The following is a 27,301-nucleotide window of genomic DNA, read 5'->3' as shown; positions in this document are numbered from 1 at the left end:
TTAAAGTTGCTTACATGGTGTGAGAGTTTGTTTTTATGGCAACTTGACTAAGTTCTGGTACCCCCGCTATTAACCAAACACTAGTCTAGGTGTTGCTGTGAAGGTATCTTGTAAATGTGGATAACATCTATAATCAGCTGACTTTAAATAAAGGAGATTACTTTTATTAGTGTGGTTGGGCTTTATCCAATCAGTTGAAGGCTTTAAGAACAAAAACAGGTTTCCTGGAAAAGAAATCCTGTCTCAAGATTGCAAAATTAACTCCTGCCTGGGCTCCAGCCTGTGTGTGCGTGTGTGTGTGTGTGTATAACATAATATATGTTTTTATATATATATATATATATATATATATATATATATATATATATATAAAATATATATTACATATACATAATACATATACTATATATATATATACACACACACACACACACACACATACATACACACACACACACACACATATATATAACATAGGGAACCTGAAAGAACTCTAGTTTAGAAAGTCTCCATCTCTTCTGGTTTTCTGTTAGGCCTCATTTATTCATGTTCTATATTTTGCTTCTGAATAAACCAAAGAAGCTATGCTCCCACTTCAAGGAGAGAAAAAAGGAAGTTAATCATTCTCTGAGTTTTGTCATAGGCCCTGATACCCAGTAACATCTAAGAAGAGATGGATCCCAAACACATTCCAGGACATTAGCTTTGAACAAACCCTAGCTGACACTAGCATCAATATCCCCTACCTACAGTGATTTATGGGATGACACCTATTGTTCACCTGACACTCACCTTCAATCAGACTCTATACTGGATTCCTGAAGGAACACATACCCTGGGCCCCTTTCTAATATAAATCCCTAACTCAACACAATGATGATATGTATTCTCCTTTCGTATCCAAGTCTCCCAGACTCTCCATCTGCTATTCTTTACCTGTCACCCATGCTATTCAATAAACTCTGCTTTCACCTTCTCTGGCCCATGTTTGATTTCTAACCTGCATGAAGTCAAGGATCCTCTTGGTTAGTCCTATGGGACGCTCTTCCACATCCTGGGACCCAGCGTACCTCCATCATATATAATGTATGTATATTTACTATGTATAATTGCACACATACGTATGTAGCATTTATACACATGTAAATATAATATGTACAACACAAGTGTATATACTTATATACTTATATATGACATATATACATATGCAATCAACCCTTATTGTTGGTGATTTTGTGTTAACTAATTTGCCTACTCACTAAAATTATTAGTAACCCCCAAACCAATACTCAAGATGGTTTTGCAATCACTCACAGATGTCGTGCACAGAATAATGAAAAGTCTAAGTTGTCCAATGTGCACATTTTCATCTGAGGTCAAACAGGCAAATCTCTGCCTTCTTTTAGCTCTCACAACTGTAAATAAATATCCCTTTTAATGGTAGAGTTAGTATCATATTTTTGTGCTTTTTGTTGATTTTCCTGTTTAAAATGCCCCCCCCCCCCGCCCCCCAGCAGAGTAATAAATGCTGTCTTATGTTTCCAAGTTCAGGGAGGCTATATATGCCTTGTGGAGAAAAAACATGTGTTAGGCATGAGTTGAGTTCAGGGTTAATGATTCTGATGTTATTGAATAAGGTGTCTTTAGAATAGAAACACACATGAAACAAGGTTATGTGTTGATCATTGAGGAAAATGTTGCCAGGAGTGGCTCCAGGAACCCAATCTTGTATTTCCTCTAGGACCAACGGTTCAGTACTTGCTAATTCAGTGTTTGCAGGAACTAACAGAACATAACCACTGTGATTTGTGAATAACAAGAGTCCACTCTAAGTACATATGCATAAATATATGTGTAGATCTATATAACTATCTTTTATTGGTTCTACTTCTCTGAAGAACTCTGGTTGATACACATGGCTACCACCACCAATTGTCCTCAGTGTTCCCAGGAAAAACTGGTAGAGGATGGAGGAAGCAAGAGAGAGAATGGGAAGCCAGGCACAGAAGCAATTTCAGAAGTCCCCTCCCTCTGTCACTGGCTGTAGTCTCTCCATAGTACATAAATGCCCATGTACTTTTCACCCTGATGGAATGCAGGGGCAAGCCTGCTGGAGTGAAGTAGCTTCAAGCTAGAGGATATAGAAGGAAGTGACCAATAGCTCTCAAGATGACACCAGAAAGAAGGAAATCACCCTCTGTCTTTGTAAACCTCACCCCTAGCACCTTGACAAGTGCCTGGTATAAATGCTAAATAAATGCTGAACACAAAAATGATCCATCCTGCTGCATCTCACTCAGATTCGCATGTACAAACAAGGCACAAAATTCACCATTCTCAGGACTACTTTTTCATGTTTCTCTAGATCACAGCTGTTGAAAATATTCGTGACAGGGTAAAGTTTTGAAAATATCTTCATGGCTACTTGACAGATAATTTCTTTTATAGAAGTATATGATAAAATTAAAGTTGTTAGTCTTTTGCCAGAAAATTTTGACAGCTTATCCTAACAAGACAGGGAAGAAGCCATACATGATCAATACAACTTAGAGAAATACAAAATGTACACTGCCAAATCAGAAAACCCTTCCAATCTCTCTCTCACTCTCTTGGTCTTTCTCCTCCTTTTGCACGTGTGCAGACGAGCACACACACACACACACACGAAAAGTTACTATTTTTTATAAAAAATTTTCTACACTCACCATGAAATTCAAATGTAAGTAGGTAAATAAATAAATATCAAGAATCAGGCCAATCTGATATTAAGTGCTATTAAGTGTAGTTTTCTATAAGATGTCTACAAAGTAGAGAAAGAGATTTGTGTGTAAAATACGATATCTATAGAGATAGCATCTAGAGTGATACCTGCCTTTTGGAAGAGTCACACTGATATTATGTAACTTCCAGAGCACAGAAGTCGTGCTGCTTCTTCAAATGCTGTGGATACATTTTGGGGCAGGCAAGAAGAGCTAGGTTACTCCATCAGGCAGTGGAGCTGCTCAACTCTCAGGGATAAGTCCCTATCACCAATAGAATCTGATCCTAACTCCTTAGCATAGCAGGTAAGATCTTTCACCAGTGGTCCCCAACCTGTCTCTCCAGGTATGTTTCCTGTCCCTCTCCCACTCAATAGAGCTCACAATGGGGCCACCCAAATTATTCATGCTTCCTCCAGGGGAATGTGCCATGCTCTGGCATGCCTGTGTATCTTTCTCCTTCTTGTTTCTTCTGCCAGGCATATCCTTGCCCTTATGGCAAACTCTTACTCATTCTTCAGAAACCACCTCAAATAAGCTGTGAAGCAACCCCTGATCCTCTTACTTCCAAGTAAGTAAGTCAAGCTTACCTCTGTGCTCCCACAGTTCCTTGCATATCCCACCTGGTGGAACTTCTATCATATTGCATTTTAACTATATGGTGTCTGAGCTCTCTAAGGACTATATCTTATTTATCTTTGTTTCTTTTTGCACTGCACAGGACAAGTTTTCAACAAATTAATCATGGATAACTACTATTTTAGTAACAGTGATGATATGAAATCTTTGGACAACTGTAGATAATAGGTGAATTATTTGTTATTTTAAGGATACTTAAGAGCACAATTGGGCAAATAAATAAAAATCAATAGCAATCAATCAATCAAAAAAGTCTCGTCTAGGAGGAAATTAGCACTAACGGGTAAACTCCAAAAAGAGTGGAGAATGAGGGTGCCTGGGTGGCTCAGTCACTTAAGTGTCTGCCTTTGGCTCAGGTCATGATCCTGGAATCCCGGGATTAAGCCCCACATTAAGCCCCACATCGAGCCCCACATTGGGCTCCCTGCTCAGTGAGGAGTATGCTTCTCATTCTGCCCCTCACCCTGCTCATGCACTCTCTCTCTCAAAAAAAAAAAAAAAAAAATCTTAAAAAAAAAGAGTGGAGAATGATATAATAAAAATATTGATGTAGGTACTTAAATATATTAAAAGTTTTGTCAAAATGGAAATTTGGATTGAAGGTATAACCTGAAACTTGGACAAGAAATTATTTCCCAGAATTGAGCAGATGCTAGAGGGTGAGGCCAGTACCCAGAAATGGAAAGAAGCATAACCTGACCTAGATCCTATCTGGAGAAAACTGTGTGAGGATAGGAGAGGATTCTAGTCAAATGGTCAACGGAACTTCAACATGAGATTAAGGGTAGGTGTTCCAGTAGACAGAAGCCTGGAAATGGGTAGTGTAGAGCAGGCAATACTCAGAAGTTAGCCAGGCAAGTGGCTGATAGACATCAGGAATCTCTAGAAACAGGGCCCCAGGCCTGAGTCTACAAGGCAAGAGGAGGACTCTAGGTCCTTATAAAGGCTGACAATGCAGGCCTAGTGAGGCGGGAGTACCAAGCATGCTATCAAAACAGAAACTGTGGCAAAAAGTAAGGAGACAAGAATATAAACTCTGGAATTAGGATACATGATGGAAGTTTTGTCGAAGCACAAGCCTCAATATGTTTACCTCCTCAGGGCACATTGCCAATTTAGAAATGGCAGCCATGTTAGTGAGATGCTTAATTATTGGAGCTCCTCACCAGGGGCTTCTACTAGGGTTCCCCCAACCAAAAATAAGATTGGTCCCAGCCACAGCTGGACTAAACATGCTTTGGAGAATCGGGAATTTAGGTGAAGGAAAAGAGAAGAGGCAGGGAGCCAAAAAGGTCAGCATAGATTTCAAAGGAAGGTGATAAGGGCACTTGCAGGGAAGGCGGTTGATTTCTTCATCATGCTAATGAATATTTAAAATATGCAAATATCAGCAAATATGATGTGTGATGAAAGGAAGGAAGGAGGTCGAATCTGCCAGATGAAGTCAAGAGCTTGAAGAGCAAAGAGGCTTTGAGTTGTTGAAAAATGGGAAGGAGAAAGAAGCGCTTCAAAGAAAAGATGAGTTGATTCATAGTCAAGCAGCTCTGAAATGATACATCAAGGACTCTAGAAAAGAGAAGAGGAGGTGAGAAAAAAATCAAGGGCAGAATTTACAGAAAAGGACCCCAGGACAAACCAGAACAGCTTATTTTGACACCACTTTATGCCCCAGTAGATAATTTGATCCCATATAAGTTACGTTAAACAGGATTATATAAATATAATCAATTTTCATCACGAAAATATTTTCTGGAGCTTATGCCATTAAGCCAAGTTGATTCTTTCATAAATTTTCTATACAGGGCAGTTAATTTTTTTTTCATTTTTATCTTTAATGTAACTGAAATTACTTTCATTGAAATTGATTTTTTTCCAACTTAAATATTATTCTCAAGCTATGATTATTCTACCGGATTTCTTGAAAACATATTTTCCTAATTATAGCTTCTGCTATTATGATTTTTATTTAGAAGCTCTTCTAACAAACTCAATTTCCCCAGGTCAAATTTGACATGTCTAAATTTTGTTAAGATTCTGATATCAGATTTTATTCTGGTATCAGATTTTAGTGATTCATAAACATTATTACATGAAGTTTTAGCTCTTTGAGTTTTATTTTATGATGACTATTTATACTAACTCTAATTTTGTGTAATCTTTCCCAATATGCTTCTTCCAATAATTTTAATCTTTTAACCATTTTTATAATGAATAGCTTTTATCATTTTAAGTCTTATTTTGGGATATTTTGGCCAAAAATATTTATTACAATATTTACAAAACGGAGTACTCTGTAGAAACTAACAAAAAGAACAAGGTCTCTACAAACTGCTACTATTGTGAAAGAGCAAAAAAAAAAAATATATATATATATATATGCATATATGCTTTTGCATAAGAAAAAAGAAATACTCATTATATACATAAACATACACATATTTATACTAATTTTGGAAAAAGAAACACAGGGTCAATAAACCAGAAACTAATGGCAAAGACTATTTATATGAATGGGTAAACAGGAGTGAGACTTCTCTGAGTATGCATTTTTATATACTTTTCAGTTTTGAAACATATCTATGTATTGCCTATTCAAAACCTAAAATAAAAAGAGACTGAAGAAAAATCAATGCCCATAATAAATCTAAACAGTAACAAATAAATCTAACAAATAATCACTCGCAAAAATATTCATTAGTTTGTATTTAATTACAAGATTATTAGAAAATTAGGAGTCATTTTTTTTTTTCAGATGGTCTACTAATATTTGGTGAATTCAGTTCTCTTGCATGCATCTGTTCACTTTGTGGGGCTAGATGCTAAGTATTCATTGCTATTGGTAGAAAAGCAGAAGGGAGAGTGTAAAATGTAAAAGTCCTTTAGCAACAGATAGTTGGCCTCAGCAAATGTCTCCAAAAAGCATCTATGTTCTCATAAGGAGGAGAACGACCAGCCCAAGATTTCCCCCGAAGGGAATAAGTAAAATGGCAGGATGGTGGGGTTGGTGATCACTTGGTACCCAACCGGGAAAAATCTCTGAGGTTTGAAGGATATATCAGCTTTGATCTTAGGCATAGCCAATGAAATTTATTAGCAACAAAAAGGAGCAATGTTATGAAACTATAATAAAGACAAAAAAAGTAAAGTCATTTTTAGTTTCAAGAATAAGATGGAGAAAAAAGACAACACTCTGATCTCAATAGCAAAGACCTATGGCAGCCTGGGTGGCTCAGTGGTTTAGTGTGTCTTCAGCCCAGAGCATGATCCTAGAGAACCAGGATTGAGTCCCACGTGGGGCTCCCTGCATGGAGCCTGCTTCTCCCTCTGCCTGTATCTCTGCCAATCTCTCTCTCTCTATCTCATGAATAAATAAAATCTTTAAAAATAAATAGCAAAGACCTTATGAAAGGGTCTCCTGAGGACTCGGGGGAAGGAGTCACAGTGGCTAGAAGAGACTTCCTGGGGTTTTGTGTCTAGTCCAGGCTGTACAATCTTCTTATGAAAGAAGACAAGTACACTTGGTCTCATAAAACCTCAAATGACTTGGTATGGAGGAAAATCACAGTGAAGGAACAAGGTGGGACTGCTCATCTCTGGATGGTCTCTGAGAGAGAAATGCCCTGTTTCTCACCAAGCGCTATCTGTGAAAGATTAACCCTGCCAAGAGGGGCCAGGCCCGTTGGCTAAATGGAGCTACCAGGTGAGAATTAGGTAAGAAGAAAGGTAGATTCTCTTACAAGAAGATCCCCAAATTTTGTGCAAGATCTCGGTTTCAAGGATCCTCTACACAGCCCCATTTCTTACATATTAGCCTTTATTTTAGCTTCATCTCTAAATGCAAAGTTGAGTGCAAATTTCCACATTTTAGGCATTTATTGCAGGACTTTTGACTACTATCAACATTTTCATGCAATGGCCCTCTCTTGAACTTCACAGGTATTGATTTTAAATTTATTCCATAATAAAGCTCCTACCTGTAGAGGATCAACTATATTATTATTTCAGTTTTAATCAGAGAATTGTGTAAATAGTGCCTGGCTTGCACTGGAACATGGATTTCTGCTTTCTTCTAAAGTTTCAAACTACAAAATAGCCACACTCTCTGGATCCTTTCTAATGGTTTCATCCATTGTGGCCACTTCTCCCTACAGCCTTTCACATTCACAAGCTGGTTTTTGTTTTTGTTTTTAACACAATACTGGTGATTGGCTGTCTAGCAGGCAAAGTTATGTTCATGCTGTAAACGTTAATTTAGAAGTTCAGACAGGGCCTGTACATGCCAAATTGCTGGAATAAAAAAAGTACTGAGCAGTCTAAAATGTCTCAGTATCTTTAATTAGCCTGCAGACATATTTCACTGAACAGTTTATTATATATAACTGGATGTTCCACTCTTGTTCAAATTTTTGCCTTTAATACCAGATACTTTAGGGATAGTTAACAAATCACATATTGAAAAAAATGACCTCGTGTGCCAGTCATTTTACCTTGTACCTCTTTAAGTAAAGAATTAAAACAATTATATTTAACCCTTAGGCAAACAACAAAATGCATTAAAGACTATGGAGCAATATGTGCAATCAAGCTCAACTATTATATTTTACATATAATTAGTACAGCACTTCAAAAATACCATGAGCCAAAATGTAGTAAAAAATCAGAAAGAGAGAGATATGGAGAGATAATTTGGTTCTGGAAGATTTCACAATCAGCTTGGTTGATCCAAAATGAAATATTCTTTATATTCTAACTTCTAAAATTCTGCTCCTACCATCTTAAAAAGAAAGTGATTAACAACAGTATAATTAACAATAGTTTATGGGTTATCTAGACTTCTTTGGCCTTTCTTTTTTCAGCCTACTGCCAGCCTTTTATTGATATATGACTATTTGCTAACTTCCACTGAAAGTGATTTAAAATCCGTATCATGGAGAAGAGCCAAAGAGAAGAGTAAGATTAATGTGAGCCAGCACCTTCCCCACGCAGATGCTCCCTGCCTCCTACAGAGTCAAGAGGAAGAGAGATGTGTGGGTGGCCTGGAGCCAGCAAAGAGGTACACAGAAGCACAGGTATAAAGAAAAAAGCAGGTAGCCACCCAGAACTGAGCAAGAAATGCTACAGTGATGGGCAGTGTAAGGAAAGTCTCTTCAAGTGCAAACAGTAAGGGCATTCATACAGTATTTGATGGAAGAGGGCTCAGAAGTCATCACTGTGAAAAATTATGCAGGGATGTTAACCCACAGGTTTGGTTGTATATTAGAAATCACATCAAAAAGAAAAAGTATTGTGAGAGGTATTTCATATTCTCATCAATGTTCTAAACATCAGAATTTTTTTTTTTTTTTTTTTTTTTTTGATGACAAGTGTAAACTAACCTGAATAGGTGCTCTGGACAAATGCTTTGATGCTTTAAGCTCTGCAGCAGTCCCCAAGGCAAAAAACAAAACAAAACAAAAAAACATTATTACTCTTGCCCCAAATTTTTTACAAATGCAAACATTTCACCACATGCTCTATGGCCATGTCTTCTTGCCCACTGGGTAGATAGATGTGAGTGTGAGAAAATTCTGAAATGAGACCAATAACTAGCATGAGCATAAGGGATCTATCATAGTGTTTTATGGGTGTATGTTTCTTTTTACTTTGAGAATCCATTTTTAAGAAAGTAACCAGCAAATAACACTTTGAGTATAAATGGCCAATCTGGTCTATGCTTTTTAACTCTTCTCAACCTTTTTCTACCCTACAGTCTTGTCTCCAGATGCCACGTACAGAGTGTGTCTGTGCTCCAGGCAGAGAGAGAGTCCATCTGTCAGCAAACCTGTCAACATCACCTCCAAGTAAGAGAGCACACCCAGCATGAAGACTGATAAACCCCAATGGGAACCCTAGATCTTGTTTTACCATGAGTTTATATTCATGCCTTATACAACCAAAACAACAAACTGCCTTGTTTCAAAGTCCGGATTCCTGGATGTGGGTGTCACTGTATAATCTCATCTACAACTCCTCTTTGACTAGAGTTTATTGAGAAGAAACTGTTCCTCCCTCCTATTGTAATAATGAATTTTTACTCTAGGTTTCAGCTGACTTGTTATCCTTACCTTATGTTTGTGGTTCTGTTCTCTTCTCGTCTTCATCAAACGTTGGCCTGAGGCAGAGTCTAGAGGATGGAAGCTCTCAGACAAATCAATAGACTGGTTAAAGGCCATCTCCAGCTTTGAAGTTTACCTAGGAAAAGAATGGCATCCTTTATTGTTTCTGATTCCCTGAAGACCAAAATACTTGGAGATGAAGAGGGAAAAAAATGCAGTGAAAGAGAAGTAAAGGGCCAGAGTACACACAGTAACTACTGGAACTTGGGGCTTGATTCAAGCCCTAGATTAGCAATTAATTAGTCCAATACTCTTTGGCTAAGTCTATGAACACAATAAAATGTTTCCTTAGATCATTAAGTTTTGGGGTAGTTTGTTATACAATAATAGTAAGCAGAATACCATCCAAACCACTATAGGTATTATTCAAGCTATATTCAAGTTCATGGAAAAGTTGGAATAGTACAACTGAGAGCAAGCAACCCATGAGAACTGTGAGGGTACACACCGGCTGAAAATGGCCCAGCCCACCACACTTTCTTCCCAACTTTCATCATCCTGGAGTTGATAATCATTTCCTTGTCTTTTTTTTTTTTTTTTTTAAGAGTGGCCTTACAAACCTTAAAGACATCCTTTAACAATATGGCTTCTTTTTGTCGGTTTAAACTTTATATAAATGGAATCATACTATGCATTCTCTGTGCCTTACTTCTTTTGCTCAATATTAGCCTTATTGAAGTAGCTTGCTTTTTAAAAAGTCAGATAAGCTTCTCAAAGCAGAATGGTATAGAAAAACTGAGTCCAACTGAGGCCCGCAGAGTCTACATGATGGGTAAAATTTCAGTTTTTTTCCTTCTGAAGGTTCTTTCATGCCTTCCTTTATTCCAGCCTGCCTTCATCCATTCAATACACATTTACTCAGTGCCTAACTTGAGCCATGCTCTCTGATCAAGACTTTGGAGAGACAGCCAGATTAATATAAAGTTATGTGCCTTCAGGTGCTTATATTTTAGTAGAGGGAGATAGATAATAATCAGACAAACTGATTTATAGATGATGGAGTGTAAGTGGAAAAGAGGAAGAGGGGGAGAAAAAGGAGGATAAAAAAAAAGGAAGGGAAAGGAAAAATCAGAATAAGGGTTTATGCCTATAGAGAGTGACAGAAAGGGAGATTGCTCCTCTCATTCCCAGCCATGGTTCACCTTTTAGATCCCCCTGGCAATCATCTCACAATTGCCTTTTCAATCTCAATTCTCCACACATGGGATCCCAAACTCTTTCATCTCAAAGCTTCACTCCTCTCATTAGGAAAAGAAACCTCCTCTCCTTCTTGAATTTTGCCAGCATTGGAGCCTTGATATTCAACCAAATACTAAAGCAGTCTTTCCTTCCTTAAGAGTTCCCAGGCTCTAAGGAAGGGTAAGTGTGTTCTGCTTCCTTGAGGTAGGAAGATGTTGAACCATCAAAGGCCACAGTTGGGTTCCTCCCTAGTCACTCCAAGGCAAACACATCTCACTAAAGCAAACATTAATTTTCTTCTAAAAACAACAAAGTTTAGTCTCCTATGAGGAAATCATGTTTCTCTTTGTAACATGGCTTTGACTGCCCTGCTTGTAAAATAACACCTCAGGACTCATGATAAGAAGCATGTGACTTACTTCCTGGAGCTGTTTGAATTCCAAACTTCCTTGAGAATGGATGGAAAAATCTCCAAGTATTTTCAGATAGCCCCTGGGAAAAGAGGTCTCAATTTATCTCCCCACAACCTTACGTGAGAAACTTGGACATAATTCCAAATGCAAAAGAGATGAAAGGATTTTTTTTTTTAATTAGGGGGACAGGAATCACCACAGCTTAACTTTGGGATGAATCTTAGAACAATGACAAGATGTGATATTAATAATAGTACTAACAACAACAATAATAATAGTAAAGGAGTAGTCAGAAAATGACTTCAGGTTTCTAGATAAGAAGCAATGAGCTCTGAACTGAAGTAGTGAGAATTCAGTAGGAAAAGTCAGAGACTGATTCAAGGCATGGTACAGGAAGAAGTTGCAGAGCTTGGCAACAAATTAAATAGTACGGCACTGAGAGATGCCAATTTTTCAGGTTTGGGGACCATATGAAAAAGAATGAGGGATAAAGAAAGAAGAGGAGGAGGATCAGGGTGGTGGAACAGGACAGGAGAAAAAAGTCAGCTATGAATATGTGAAGAATCGGATGCTCATACACCTCCTATACTGTGTCAAAGTTCCTCAACTCTTGAGTCAAGAAAGACTTCTCAGAAGCAATTTGGAAAGAAGTTAAAAATATGGGCCCTGGAATTAGGCAGATGTTGGTTTCAATCTTGCCTCCACTCCTCGGGTTGGTGCCTTTTGGCAAGCTACTTTCTCTACTCAGCACCTTCATCTGTAAAATGGAGTTAACAGTGCCTCCCTCATAGGGTTAGGTGGGAGGATTAAATGAGAAAATTTAAGTAGACCATTTTTAATATTTCTTGGCATATAGTAAATGGTGTATGTACAAATTATAAACCTTACTCTTTGTTCACTGCTTTATTCAGCCTTACTTAAATAAGAACCCATATAAAAAGTCTAGATTATCCTTATGTAACACAGGATCACTTCCTCTTTGTTCTCAAAACTGTATTCAAGCTTCATGGTCAGTGATAGTTGGCGAGCTCTTTCCTGTAGTGATGAGACACAGTGTTTGACAAAACTCTTTACCTATAGAGGTCAGGAGAATTTCGTAACATTTTGCATGTAATCATGATGAGAATTATGTGTCAATTCATCACACTTTTATATCCTACTCTACCCTACTCAAGGTGATTTCAGTTGAACATGTGCTTATCAAAGCGATGATCTGGCATGTGTGAATAAGGAGTCCTCTCCTGGGTGGGTGCACCATAGCAAATCAATGTATTGTGTGGAGGTGTAAACAAACAAGGTCTATCAGAACCACTGAGATACTCCCAAACCTTATGAGTTAATGTAATCTCCAGATGTTTGCTCTTGTGCTATTAGAAATAAAATGTCTACTTCAGAACACAGTATTAATTCCTTAAAAGTTTAAATGTCCCATGAGATCCTTAAAATTACATGCATTACTGGGCAACTGTCACATAGTTTACAAAGATTTTAAAGAAGAGCATTCATTCATTCAACATCTGTTGAGTGCAGACCCCATGGAAGAGAGGAAACACACTTAGGGGAATTTGACAAATCTCACTTTGAAATTTGGCTCTGCTACTTCCCAGGTAGATTCCTTTATTTCTCTGATTCTAGTTCTCCCCTTTACAATGGAGATAATAAATCCACCTTGTAAAGCTAATGTAGGCATCAAATACTGTAATGTGTTTCAAGTGCCTAGAGCCATGCCTACATTAAACAGAATTTATTAAGTTAATTGATATTTTGATATTATTAATGTAATTGCTGACCATTAAATTAATGTTCAATAAATGGAAATTGCAGCTACCATTTTTACATATGTTAAGTACTACAGTGCATAAGAAACAAGTACACTGTCCCTGCCCTGGCTCAAATCTTAGAGAGAAATGCATAAGCCTCTCCAAGGTAATATAAGGTTGGTCCCAAATACTGAAAATTAAGAAATTCAAGTAGAGTACATTTCACAGACTTTACTCTAAAACATAAGAACTTCCTGAGACTGAGCTTGCTCTGGAATTCAAATTATGTTTAAGAAATGCAGGTCTATCAAAGAATGATTGATTTATAAATTCCAAATTGGAAATCATTTCAGCCTTCAACAAATACTACCCACAAAGGATTTCCTAGCTAAGATCTTGCTGAATAATGACATTTGCCTGTGGCTTAGACAAGGAGAAGGTCTGCTTGTATTATAATGTCTACTGCTGGGCTCACGATAACTCAATCTCTCTTCCAAAAGAAACCCTTCTGTGTTTTAGCCATTTCACTTTTATCTTCCTGCATGTTTAACCCTGCAGTAGTGTAAATGTAACTTTACAAGTCCTGTAACAAAGTTATAAAAGTTTGAGGCATTGCTTTTTTATATATTACAAGCCCAACATTTAATTAGATGTGCAATATAATACTAAGTAAATACTACATATTAATTCTTATCTTTACCATTAAGCCCCTTTCTAATGGGAAAAAGTGAAAATATTCACAAAAACTGTAATATAGCTCATGTTCCATTCTTACTATGTATAAAGAGGCAAAGTAATAACTCACAGTGTTACTTTTAATGTCATATTATCTTCATGCCTTGTCATTCCTCTTTGAAAACATCTGATGATAGCTCCAGTGTAAATTCACTGAATCTATTTTCTGAAAGTATATCTTATAAATAACTAATAAGTAATGGCTATTTGCTCCATCTCAAAAAGAACTGGGAAGTGTTTTGTCATTACCAACCACCTCTATTACAGCAAGAGGAAGACTTTATTCTAGGAGTGCTCTATATTCATCTCATCTATTAATTGCCAGATATGTGTCAAGGACTACTCTAGGAGCTAGAGGTTAAAACAGATGAATGATATCTGATTATCCAATGGCTTCTGCAGCGTGTAAGGAGACAGACATGCTCATAGGTAATTCTAATACAAAGCTAACTGTGTCCTCCATGTCCATGTGGATTAATGTTCACTTGAAATAAATCCATGTGTTTCAGATAACATCGATTGTAGCTGTTACTGGCCTATAAGATAATGAAACAGAGCAGTCTCCCCATTTTTACATAGGTTGAGACATTTTAGAGATGAAGATTCATTTACATTTTTTACATTTTTAGTAATTCAAACTGAAGTATCTATTCTCTCTTTAGACTTTTTTGTGCTTATCTATATCATTATACTATCAAGTATTCCACCATTCACCCCACTATTGCCAGAAAGGAGGAAAAATGAAATTATAGCTACCTAACTTAACATTAAGTTTCCTCAAAAAGGCTTTTAAGATGCTTTATAGCATCATTGGGTTGAATGCTAAACTTTTGTCATTATACTTTGAGTACCTGAGGAAAATATGTAAACCAAGACAAGGAGAATGGAAAAGATCAGGAGGGATTAAAGATGCATTGGGGAGTTAGAAAATCTTGTGGTATTCCTGTTTCAGACACTGGTTTGCTATGTGATGCTGGATCCTTTGGCTTCTGTGCCTCTGTTGTAAAATGACGAAGGAGGGCGGCTCTTCATCTTCTGAAATTCCATGATTTCAAGGATCTTAAATGAGAGAAAAGTAAGGCCTTTCCTCCCACCCTAAGACTCTCTTCAGTTCCTGAGGAAAGTTGTGCCCCAAGTGGATGAGAGAAAGTGACAGACCCTTGTGCCAGGAATAACTGACTTATTTTTTTTTCTTTTTTAGAACTGACTTATTGATGATTTTCTTAAAGCACTTCTCAAGTGGGAAAAATAAAGGAAAAATAGCTTCTGGATATTAGCAGCTGGATATTGTTAACAAATAACTACTTAATTGTATCTCTCAGAATTGAAAACAAAAGATTCCAGCAGAGTAGGAATAATAGTGCCCAGAAGAAAGTCTCCCTCATAATCCTTTATTAAAGTCAGGACATCAGAGAGTACAATCTGGAATCGAAAACCTCTAATGATGGTAAGTTTTAGGCTATAGTAACCACTTATTCAAACACTAATCTAGTTGCTGCTATAAATGTATCCTGCAGATGTGGTTAACATCTACACTCAGTTGATTCTTCTCAATAATATGGGTGGGCCTCATCTAATCAACTGAAGGGCCTTAAGAGCAAAACTGAGGTTTCTCTGAGAAACAAAAAATTTTGCCTGTCCTCTGCAGTGTTAGCTGCTGCCCAAGAGGTTCTAGCCTGTTGGGTCTGTCCTTAGATATCAGACTTATCTAGCCAGACCCCACAACTATGGAAGCCATACATATACACCTGTGTGTATATATATATATAAATATATATATATGTGTGTATATATATATAGTCATATATTATATAATTTCTATACATATTAAATAATAATGTATATTATATAATACACACATAATATATAAAATATATGCTACATGTTTTCTCTCTTTAATGTGTTTCATATATATATGTAATATATATATATAGTGTGTGTATATATCTTACCTGTTCTATTTCTCTAGTAATATTCTGATTCATATACCTCTGGTAAATATACATACATATATACACACGTATACATACACATAATATTTTATATAGACCATATATAATGCACAGGTATGTATATGTACATGTATACATATGTATGTGTATTTGAACACATCTGAAAGTATATTACTCGTGGAAACATTTTTCAACATTGATCTTGTGAGATAAAACTGTCAACTTAAAACAAAAGCCAACATACATATATAATTAGTAAGTGTCAAACTTATTTTACACAAATTGATTTATGTAATGCTCATTTCAACTCTAAGAAAATGGTATGCCTGCCATCCTGTTTTACAGTTAGGGAAAAGCCAGAAAGAAATTAGATGACTCACCCAGGCCTACATGAGTAGTAAGAGGTAGCATCATGATTCAAACTCAAGGAGTTAAAAAAAAAAAACAAAAAACCTCAAGGAGTATGGCTATAGAATCAGAACTCTTACCCATACTGCTATGCTGCCTCTCAGAACCAGTCCTGAATTTCTCCCAAAGATTAGAAAATGGCACTGTAGCATTAAGAAGTCTAAAACAGCCATTTTCGGATTTTGATCTGGTTGTTGGAACCAAATTCAGCTAGATCTCTGATCTCTCTAGTTAACTCCAAACTTATCAAACAGTGATCCACAGTCTCTGATAGGAACAGGGATGCACAAAGCGGATGAGAAGATTCCTCAGCCACTATGAGCCACTATACTTCAGAAGCTGCTGCTGATAAAAGCACGTCTGTTTATCTAACTCATGGTTTTTGTTAATATTAGCTACCAAGTCAGAAGCAGCTACGGTTTAGGGATGTTGAAGTGTTAGACTGGCCTTTGGAAAAGCAATGTAACCATTGCTATGTTTGAAGATACTACATTACTTAATAGGTTTAGGGATTTTTTACTTTTCCAAAGCTTCCTCACAGAAGTTGAAGGAAGTTAACTCTCATAATTGAGTATCATTTTATGAAACGTATAGCCAAAAGGTCAGGTGTGGTTGTGGTCTCCTTGTCAACTAAAATCCAGGTGACATTGGTTGGGCCCCAGTTTACATCTCATAGACAGTCCAGTGTCCTCCTCCAAGACCTCCCAGACAGTCTCTGTTCTTAGGATCACCCAAGTCTTAGAACTCCAGTTTCTACTTAATTGGATTAGTGCACAGGCGGTCACACTATTCTGCCCATGCTCTCCTGTTTCCTTAACACATCACCTTAAACAAGTACTTCAATCCTCTACCACAATTTTCATATGACTTCGGGGGTGCTACTTGTCCTCTGTCACAAAAAATTGCCTATGACTTGGAAATGAGCAACAGATAATACTGAGATTACGGTGTGTCCTTTCAGTGAAGGCCTGGGCATGGTCTAGTGGACCCTCTAGAGATTATCTGATTTTATCCAGGTGTGCACCTTTGATTATCTTTCTATTAACTAGGCTGTTTTACAACTCCTTTAGGGTTGTAAAAAACTGAGAGTAATGCAAATAATTCCTGTCCAAAGCAGTGGGAATTAATTACGCCCAGTAAAGATACAATTCATTTCTCCTTTATAGAAAAGATCCATCCCAAACATAATATGTTACTGCTTTGTAAGATATTAACCAGTTTTGTATCTATTAGCAAATATACTTTGGCATTCCTGATTTCATATTTATCCCTGTTCTTCACATTCTCATTTGAACTAGTCTTAATATCATAGTTTCTTATATTAATTAATTAGTTGAATAAAATCCTTGACATATGTTCACTTTATATCTGCACGAGAGCCATATTATTAACTTTTGAAAATTACACTGGGCCATTCTGACCATTAGGGAAATAGACGATTTACACTGAAGAAACACAAAAGATTTTAAATTGAGTATTAAGTACCCTCCTTAAAAACTCTTCTGGCTATTTTCATCAATTCAGGTTCCAACTTCCAACCATGTTGTTAGGCTCCAGGTCTTTTTCTGCTTCTCCTCACCTCTACACAGAGCACTTTCTTATATGTACCCTGCTCCCCATTAGCAAAGAAATTTCAGGAATTATTCTCCAAAACAAAGATCTTTCCCTCATAAGAAGAATCCTGGTACTAACTGTATCTTGGAAGATATACTGGTAAGCAAGATTGGAGAAGGTCAAAAAGGAAAATAAATAAGAATATCTACTTATTTTTTATAGTTGAAAAATCTAAGGCCCAGAAATAATTTGTTCACATATATTAATTCATTATTAAAGAAAATATATCGCTTGCTGTAATACAAAGAATTATTTTACACTGAACTAAAAAATTCAAATTAAGTATTAAAAGTGGGTTATTTTAGGCTCATTAAAACTTTTCTAATAGGATGGGGGGAGTTTTAATCAAATAAAGTACAAATTAAATTCAGGGATAGATATATAGTGATATTTGATCCAATTGTAGATTGGTTTTTCAGAACTGAGAAGGTATCTTCCCAGGAAGGAAAATGTTGTTAAGTGTTCACATTAGTAAATTAGATGAATAATTTAAGTATCATGAATTTACCATAAACTATTATATAAAACCCTATTGTTAACAATATTAATTGGGGTAAGGCAGGAGATATCCAAACTGGTAGAAACTTCCAAAATTTCTCTTAAATGTAGTTTCTTGGGCAGCCCCTGTGGCTCAGTTGTTTAGCGCCACCTGCAGCCCAGGGCGTGATCCTGGAGACCCTGGATCGAGTCCCACCTCAGGCTCTCTGTATGATACCTGCTTCTCCCTCTGCCTGTGTCTCTGCCTCTCTCTCTTTCTCTCTCTTTCTCTCTCTTTCTCTCTCTCTCTCTGTCTCTATGAATAAATAAAATCTTTTTTAAAAATGTAGTTTCTTTAGGAAAGGATTAAGCTCATTTTCAGGTTGGTGGAGAAAATATGAATAGTTGTAGTGATTTTAAAAGGAACTTCTAGGGGTGCCTGCCTGGCTTGGACACTAGAGTATGCAGCTCTTGATCTCAGGGTTGTAAATCTAAGCCCCATGTTGGGTGTAGAGATTACTTAAAAATAAAATTTAAAAAAAAAAAAAGGAACTTCTAGAAATTCTCAAAGTCCTCACAAAATAACTAAAATAAATTTCTAGAATATATAGCTGATGAAAATAATTAGAATAAAATGCGAATATAACAGCTAGTTTTTTTATTCAATTTAACAAAGAGTTGAATGACTTTCTTACTTTCTTAAGGCTTGTCTCAAAATGCCTTTCTTAGGAAAGTGATCTTTGACCAATATGAACAAACTTTACCTCTAGCACTCCTGACCCTTCTCCTGCTTTATTTTCTCTCTTACCATTTATCATTATTGCATATATTTGTTCCACTTTTTAATTTTAATGTTTAATTAATTTTTAAATTAATTCCTCCTTCTAGATATGCTCTCCCAAAAAGCAGGAATTTGTGTCCTTTTGTTTACTGCTGTATCTACACCAACTAAAACAATGCTTGGCACATAGTAGATCCTCAACAAATTTTTGTTGACAGACTGAATATTGCATTCAACAATGGCAAAATATAATTTTTTAAACAGACATAAAAATTATGCAAAAATTAACTATGGGCTAAGCCATAAAGCTAGCCTCAAGAGATTTCAAGTATATCAAACACATCACACTTTCTGACTACAGAGGAACTAAGTTAGATTAGCAATGGTCTGCATCATATGTCATCAGGGAAATGCAAATTACAATTAAATATCACTAACACCTTTCAAAATGGCCCTGATCCAGAACAGTGACCACACCAAATGCTGAGAGGATGTGAAGCAATAGGAACACTCATTCATTGTTGGTGGGAGTGCAAAATAGCACAATCATTTTGGAAGACAGTTTATTCTTAGCATATGATCCAGCAATCACATCTCTTGGTATTTACCCAAACGAGGTGAAAACTTATGCCCACACAAACACCTGCACATGATGTTTACAGCAGCTTTACCCATAACTGCCAAAACTTAGAAGCAACCAAAATGTCTCTCAGTAGGTGAATGGATAAATAAAACTGTCATATATCCAGGCAATGGAATGAATATTATTTAAAGCTAAAAAGAAATGAGCTATCAAGCTATGAAAATACATGGTTGGACAATAAGGGCATATTACTACACGAAAGAAGTCAGTCTGAAAAGGCTACAAACTATATGATTCCAATTTTATGACATTCTAGAAAAGGCAAAACTATGGAAAAAAGTAAAAAGATCAGTGGTTGCCAGGAGTAGGGAGAGACAGATAAATAGGTGGAGCACAGATGATTTTTAGGACCCTGAAAATGATGGCTACATGTCATTATACATTTTCTAAACCTGAAGAACATACAAAACTAAGAGTAAACCCTAAAGTAAACTAGTGACTTGGGTGATTATGACATGTCAGTGTAGGTTTATCAGTTGTAATAAATGTACCATTTTGGCGAGTGAAATTGGTAATGGAGGAAACCATATGTATGGAGGGACAGGGGTATATGAAAAATCTCTACCTTCCCCTCAATTTTGCTATGGGCCTAAAATTGTTCTTTAAGAAAAGTCTTTTTTACATTATGTCTATTTTTTAATGTTAAAAAGAAAAAACAAGAACAACACAGAGATAGGAATAAGCTGGACCTTCCCCTTAGTGATACAGCTGGCCCACAAAAGAATCCACGGTGAAAGAACCAGGTGAACTCTGACACCTCTCTTTCTCCCTCTGTGCTTCTTGCTCTACTGTCAGCAGTCTCCAGTGACTGAACTCAGGAAGAAGCCCATGGAAGCCAAGAAAAGCCACTAAAGTGGCCCATGTAGGTCAGTCACCCAGGGCCCCAGCTGGGTGGGGAAAGTGGAAAGTAATCTAAAGGGATAATGGAAGATATACAGCACAAAGTAGTATCTACAAACAACAAAACTAAATACACATAGCACTTAGTGATAAATAGTTGTGAAGATTCTCTTAAGATTAGGAACAAAACAAAATGCCTGCTGTCATCACTTCCTTTCAGAATATTCTTGAGACCTTCTCCAGGATACAGCAATAAGGAAATGAAAAAAAAAAAAAAAACAAAGTATAAAAATCAGAAAAGAAAAATAATATCATTTCTAAATCATATGATAGTTTCAGTATAAAATACAAATTATTTACAGATAGAATATTAGACTGCAAAGAGAAGTTGTATACATAAATATTTTTAAATATATCACATTTTTTACATAACAAATGTATAATAGCAACAAACATCTAACATACTAATAAATAAATTCAATAAGTAGAAAGATCTTTCTGGAGAAAATTATAAAACATAGTAACAGATGTTGAAGTAGAAATAAATAAAATGGAGAGTTAGACCATTTTTTCTGGCTGGGAAAACTTTGTCCTAAAAAAGTTGCTTCTTCCCATACTGATCTAGAGACTCAAAGCAATTCTGATCAAGATCTCCAAAGGTTATTTTGGGGAAACTGTCAAAGTAATTCTAAAAATTTATATAGGAGACCTTAGGACCAAGGTCAAGTTAACTGAAGAAAAAAAGCAAGTTGAAGAAACTGACCCTACCTAAAATATCAAGTCTTATCACAAAGTTGTATGATTCAGACAGTGTGGTATTGATATGGAGGCAAATAGACCAATGGAATAGAGTCTAGAAACACCCACACAGAAAAATGCAGTTGGCATTGAAGAAGTGGAGAAAAGGCAGCACAGGGAAAAGTCCTGAAATAATTCAGTGTATCCATTGGGAAAAAAATGAAATTTGTCTCCTACTTCACACCATACAAAAAATCAATTTCATATTTGTTAAAGATTTATAAGGTGAAGAATAAAACTTTCAAAAGATTACACAAGAAAATATCTTCACAACCTCAAGGTAAAAAGGGATTTTTGAAGCAAGACCTAAAAATCAACATTCTTAGGCAAGATTTGAGAATTAAGAACTTTTGTTCATCAAATGACACCATTAAAAGGGTGAAAAAATGATCTACAAATTGACTAAAATATTTGCAATATATTTAACTGATGATGAATTTGCATCCAGACCATGAAAAGTACACTTTATGAATCAATAAGGAAAAGACAAGCTGACCAACTGAAAAATAGTCAAAGGATTGATAGAAAGGATGAATGAATGAAAAATGAAAAAATGAAGGAAGAACCACAAAAGGTCATTGGAAAAGGGTTTCACATCATCTAATACAACTGGACAATATGCAGGGACACAATACTTTCACTCCTATGTATATATTCAAAGGCCGTGGGTTTCAAACTGCGTGTTATGACAGACTCATTTAAAAATGAAATAAAAAAAAAAAAAAATGAAATAGAGGGGCAGCCCTGGTGGCGCAGCAGTTTAGCGCCGCCTGCAGCCCAGGGCCTGATCCTGGAGACCCGGGATTGAGTCCCACGTCGGGCTCCCTGCGTGGAGCCTGCTTCTCCCTCTGCCTCTCTCTCGCTCGCTCTGTATCTCTCATGAGTAAATAAAATAAGATCTTAAAAAAAAAAAAATGAAATAGAGGGCAGCCCTGGTGGCCCAGCGGTTTAGCACCATCTTCAGCCCGGGGTGAGATCCTGGAGACCCAGGATCAAGTCCCATGTCTGGCTCCCTGCATGGAGCCTGCTTCTCCCTCTGCCTGTGTCTCTGCCTCTCTCTCTCTCTCTCTCTCTCTCTCTCTCTCTCCCTGTGTCTATCATGAATAAATAAATAAATAAAATCTTTTTTAAAAATTAAAAAAAAATAAAAATGAAACAGAATTAAATAGAAAGATCAGAATGCACTACAATTAGTAAGGGTAAGTATTGTTCTGCAAAACTGTTTTCTTTACACATCACGTATGTAAGTTAACTGAATTGTGAAGAAAAATATTTTTACTGCATATCTCAGGCAAATGTTTGAATGCCACTGTCTACAGAAGTTTCACATATGTGCACTAGAGGACAAATAGGAAAATGTTTATGACAGCACTATTATGTTAGGTCAATACTCATTACCAGTAAAATGGATACACAAAATGTGGTATAGTTAATGTAATGTTGGTAAAAATGAACAATCTACTATAAATATAACAAAGAGGAACCTCAAAAACAGCAAGTCCCAGAAGCATACATACTGTATCATACCATTCATATGTAATTCAAAAATAAGGAGAAGTAAATATGTTGCTTGGGAGCACAACCTAGGTACTCTTGTAGCAAAATTAGGTGGCCAGGGACACCTGAGTGGCTCAGCGGTTGGGCATCTGCCTTTGGCAAAGGGCGTGATCCCAGGATCCAGGATTGAGTTCCACTGGGGCTCCCCACAGGGAGCCTGCTTCTCTCTCTGCCTATGTCTCTGCCTTTCTCTCTGCATCATTCATGAATAAATAGATCTTAAAAAAAAAAAAAACAAAACTGGGTGGCCAAACTATGAAGATGACAGGAATTATCTTTTTTTAAGATTTTATTTATTTATTCATGAGAGACACAGAGAAGGAGAGAGAGGCAGAGACGTAGGCAGAGGGAGAAGCAGGCTCTATACAGGGAACCTGATGTGGGACTTGATCCCGGGACCCCAGGATCACGCCTTGGACCAAAGGCAGGCGCTAAACCACTGAGCCACTCAGGGATCCCCAACTACAGGAATTATTAAGACAAAATTCAACATGGTGGTAACTGTGGGTGGGGTGGGGAAGGAGGAGATGCATCAAGGCAGAGTACTAGAGAGATCTTCTAAAGTGCTAGTCTAGTTTTATTCCCTAACTTGAGTGGTGAGGACATTATATATTAATTTTACTATGATTCTTTACCTACTACATACATAGTATGTGCAACTATACATACCAGCAACTGAACCTGCCACATATGTACAGTGATGTATATGTCACAATTAAAATTTGAGATTCGATAATAAATGCCAGCCATTGTTAATTTAATTCTATACCTCATTCTAATAAAAGTTTAATATTAGAAGAAAACACAACACTACAGCTGATGCACAGAGGGCTTACATGAACATATAATTTATTTTAAAAATATTTTAAAACTAACACAAAGTTAGAGATCATCAAAGACAATCAAATCTTTGCTACCTCTCTGTCAGGTCAACTAGTGTCTCTAAGAACTCAGTAATGAGATCATGCCAGGATTACCTCAGTATTAACACCAAGCCACTGGTATCCAGAGTCACCATCCCTCTAAAATTTGATATTTGGAGGCTAAAAACATCAGTTGAATGAATAATTGTGTAAGCAGGAAAAAATGGAGGTGAGGAACAACTTCAATACAAGACTGCCTTCGTAAATAACTACAGGCAGAATTCAGAATACTCTGCAACCAGGTAGTGTGGGTTAGCATGAAAAGATGCTCCTGATATTTTGTTGAAGTAAGATAAGTTGCAGAACACTTTTCATGTATATAGATATACCGTTTGTACATAGGTATGCCAACTGTTAAATAAGGAAAATAATAAGAATTAATTAATTTCCAAAATATGAAATAACATGAAAATCAAATGGTAGCAGAAGATCAGTTTAGTAATAATCCTGACCAACTCGCCAAGTACTCTCTGATCATTAAAGAGCTGGTTTTAGTCTGTGAAGAAATAGTTTGTTTTGCCAGGCTTGCAAATGCTGACCCACATATTTTTCTAAAATAGCAATAGAGACACTACCTACCTACCATCTTGGCATTCCTTATTGGTTGATAATGCATTGTCCCTCCCTCTCGTCTTCACACTCAGTGTATGCTCCTTTTACATTATTGTGTTGACATTTGAATGAACTCTGATGTGACTGGTTTGCCCCGAAGTACCTTTGGTGAATTTATAGTCCTGAAAGTGTCAGTGAAAAAAGTTTTAACTGCTCCCTCCCCATATGTGCTTTTAATTCAGCTCAGATTGGTTATAATAATTTATTTGAATATAAGATGTAAAACAGTAAAATTATTAAAGCTTTTTCTCTCCTTCCTTATGCATTGAGCTTTAGGGACCAAAAGCTAACTTATTAGATGGAATCAAGTCTATGGACATGCAATGAAGTTGCAGCACAAGAAAAAATGAAAAAAAAATTCCTGTAAGTAAAATATTTGATGACTAGTCTCAAAAACTACATGAGCTGGGGCAGCCCGGGTGGCTCAGCGGTTTAGTACCACCTTCAGCCCAGGGCGTGATCCTGGAGACCCGGGATGGAGTCCCGCATCGGGCTCCCTGCATGGAGCCTGCTTCTCCCTCTGCCTGTGTCTCTGCCTCTCTCTCTCTCTCTCATGAATAAATAAATAAATAATATTAAAAAAAAAAAACTACATGAGCCAAGATTATGTATGGAATTAGAAGACTGTCTTTCCCTAAATTCCAGATTACTCCCCTGTAAATATAAGAGGACAGAAAGTTTAAACATTAACTCTAAATCCCAGTGGTCTGCTTCTAAATCTAAAAAAGCCACTTTCCAAGGACTTTTTTCAAAAAAAGTCACCCTGAAAAGGCATTCTGTTCTAACTTCAGGGCAGAGGAAAATAGGAAACATGGCTATGAACTGCAGTTGCCATAAATAGCTCCACTGAGCCATTTCCTATTATTTTTCCTTGCTTTCTCCCTATTACCCAATAGTGTTTCTTCTCAGCTATTTCTTCTCTAAGGTGAGTAAATAAGCACAGCTCAGAAAATACCTGAGCAATGGATCTCATCCATTCAAATCTATTTCTTGTGCTATAGGGCTTTCCGTCGCAGCTTTGAACAATAAACAGCCTTAAGTGCATTCTCTCAGCGTCACAAGACTTCCAATCTCCCTGCGTCTGCATCTTATTCACGCTTTGCAATCCCCATGAGCTATTTTTCTAGATTAGGTATATCATTAAGGAGGTACTAATTTCATGTGCATAATGTCTATGGTGCTATTAGCTCACACCCTGTGAGGGGAAGGGAGGGCTGGAAAATGATTCCAAAGAAACTGAGGCAGAAAGGGACTATAAGGGAAGGGGGTGAAACTGAGTGGGGGAAAATTAGAGAGGAAGACAAACCATGAGAGACTCCTAACTCTGGGAAACAAACAAAGGGTTGCAGAAGGGGAGGAGGGTGAGGGGATGGGGTGACTGGGTGATGGGCACTGAGGAGGGCACATGATGGGATGAGCACTGGGTGTTATACTATATGTTGGCAAATTGAATTTAAATAAAATTAAATTTAAAAAAAGAAACAGGCAGAGTAGAGGGCTCAGTTGGTTGAGCATCTGACTTTTGGTTTAGACTCAGATCATGATCTTGGGGTTTAGGATCACCCCATGTCTGGCTCCAGGCTCCCGGCTCAGGGCTTGGCATGGAGTCAGCTTGAGATTCTTTCTCTCTCTTCCTCTTCCTCTGCCTGTCCCCCTGCTCACCTATTCTCTCCCTCCTTCCCTCTCAAATAAAATAAATAAAATTTAAAATAAAATAAAAACCCTGCAAGGCAGGATAACAACACGGAGGCATCACACTTTCACAGCCGGTTTTCCTCTGCCAGGAATTGTAGTATATACAATATCCAGATCTTGGTGACAGTGACTGGAATCTGTAGTAATAAATGCATTAAAGACTGAGGGGATAAGATCAACAAACAGGTCTCTTACTCAAACTCAATCCCACAGGCTAGACAAGTGTACAAAGTCAAAATGTTTTGAGAATATTAAGAAATACCTATCTCTGTCTACAAATCCAGTAATAAGATATATTTCTGATTCTAATGATATCATGATCGAACTGCATTTCACTGATCTGTGATGAAGATATTGTAAGGAGATCTCAATTTTTTCCAGTTTTGTATTCCTGTTTGTCAGTTGCATTCATCTTTATCTGCAGTTTTCTGATGATAAAAAGAACAGGAGAGCTGGTTTGATTGACAGCCATCCCTGGTGCAGGATTTCCTCTTAACTGTTAAGTATGCACCTCACTCTTTACAATGCGTCTCTAGGACACAGCACTCAGAAAGCCAGGAGATAACATTCATCGTTATTGAACGGGCTCAAGGCTTTAGCAGGATGTTACAAAGTAAAAGAGTCTTTAATATCGAACCCAACTTTTAAACTGGGAAAATTTGAAACGTAATGTAGTTTACTCCACAGCTTACATTAGTATGCTTGGAAGAAACTAATCTAAGGATACAATGCAAAATGGATACACATTTAATGTCTGCAAGTTTGTTTTTATTGTGCATAAATTAATTGCTTTCAAACATGTTATTTATGGAAACGAGGTACAAAGAAACCACTTTTTTTCCTGGGGTCTTCCAAAAACTTGCTTTACTATCATGTAACTGCTTTCTTTTTGATTATAGGGTGAGTTCACTGAATTTCCAAAGGAACAAGTTTCACTGTCATATTAAGTTGAAAAGCCTGTTTTTAAATATACCCACTGGAAATATTTACCAGTAGTTCAAAGTATTATACAAAATCAGCATTATGACTTTTTATCTTTGCTTCTCATACTGAACAGGTATTACATGTACTTTTTAAAATTAAAACTAAGGAAATTTGGACAGATTGTCGACAGTAGTATCCATAATGTAATTCAGTATTTCTCTCAATTTAAAGCATTATTTTCAATCTTTTTAGAAGGAATATGTATATGCAGATCTATGTATATTGATATATACACTCACTTACACTTTTCTTCTTAAAGAAGCAACTTTCCTCACATTTTCTTCAGTGCTTTTGAAGTTAGTTTCAAGCTTTCAAAACTTCATGACACTATTTAATTACTTAATTCAAGATCTACTATATCTACCCCAATTATGTAT

General features: G+C 36.8%; 1 protein-coding gene across 1 annotated transcript in view; it reads right to left on the bottom strand.

Moving 5' to 3' along the window:
- Positions 1-27,301, bottom strand: part of ABCA12 (ATP binding cassette subfamily A member 12) — a 275,603-nt gene that overhangs the window by 203,760 nt on the left and 44,542 nt on the right. Inside the window, exon 3 of the mRNA XM_077884812.1 lies at positions 9,503-9,629. Within this exon, the coding sequence (XP_077740938.1) occupies positions 9,503-9,610 (108 nt within the window). The 5' untranslated portion in view covers positions 9,611-9,629. The remainder of the gene's footprint in view (positions 1-9,502; positions 9,630-27,301) is intronic.

The sequence above is a fragment of the Canis aureus genome, chromosome 36 (assembly GCF_053574225.1).
Source record: "Canis aureus isolate CA01 chromosome 36, VMU_Caureus_v.1.0, whole genome shotgun sequence".
Taxonomy (NCBI): domain Eukaryota; kingdom Metazoa; phylum Chordata; class Mammalia; order Carnivora; family Canidae; genus Canis; species Canis aureus.
The sequence above is the reverse complement of the archived record's forward strand: the minus strand, read 5'-3'. Positions and strand labels throughout refer to the sequence as shown.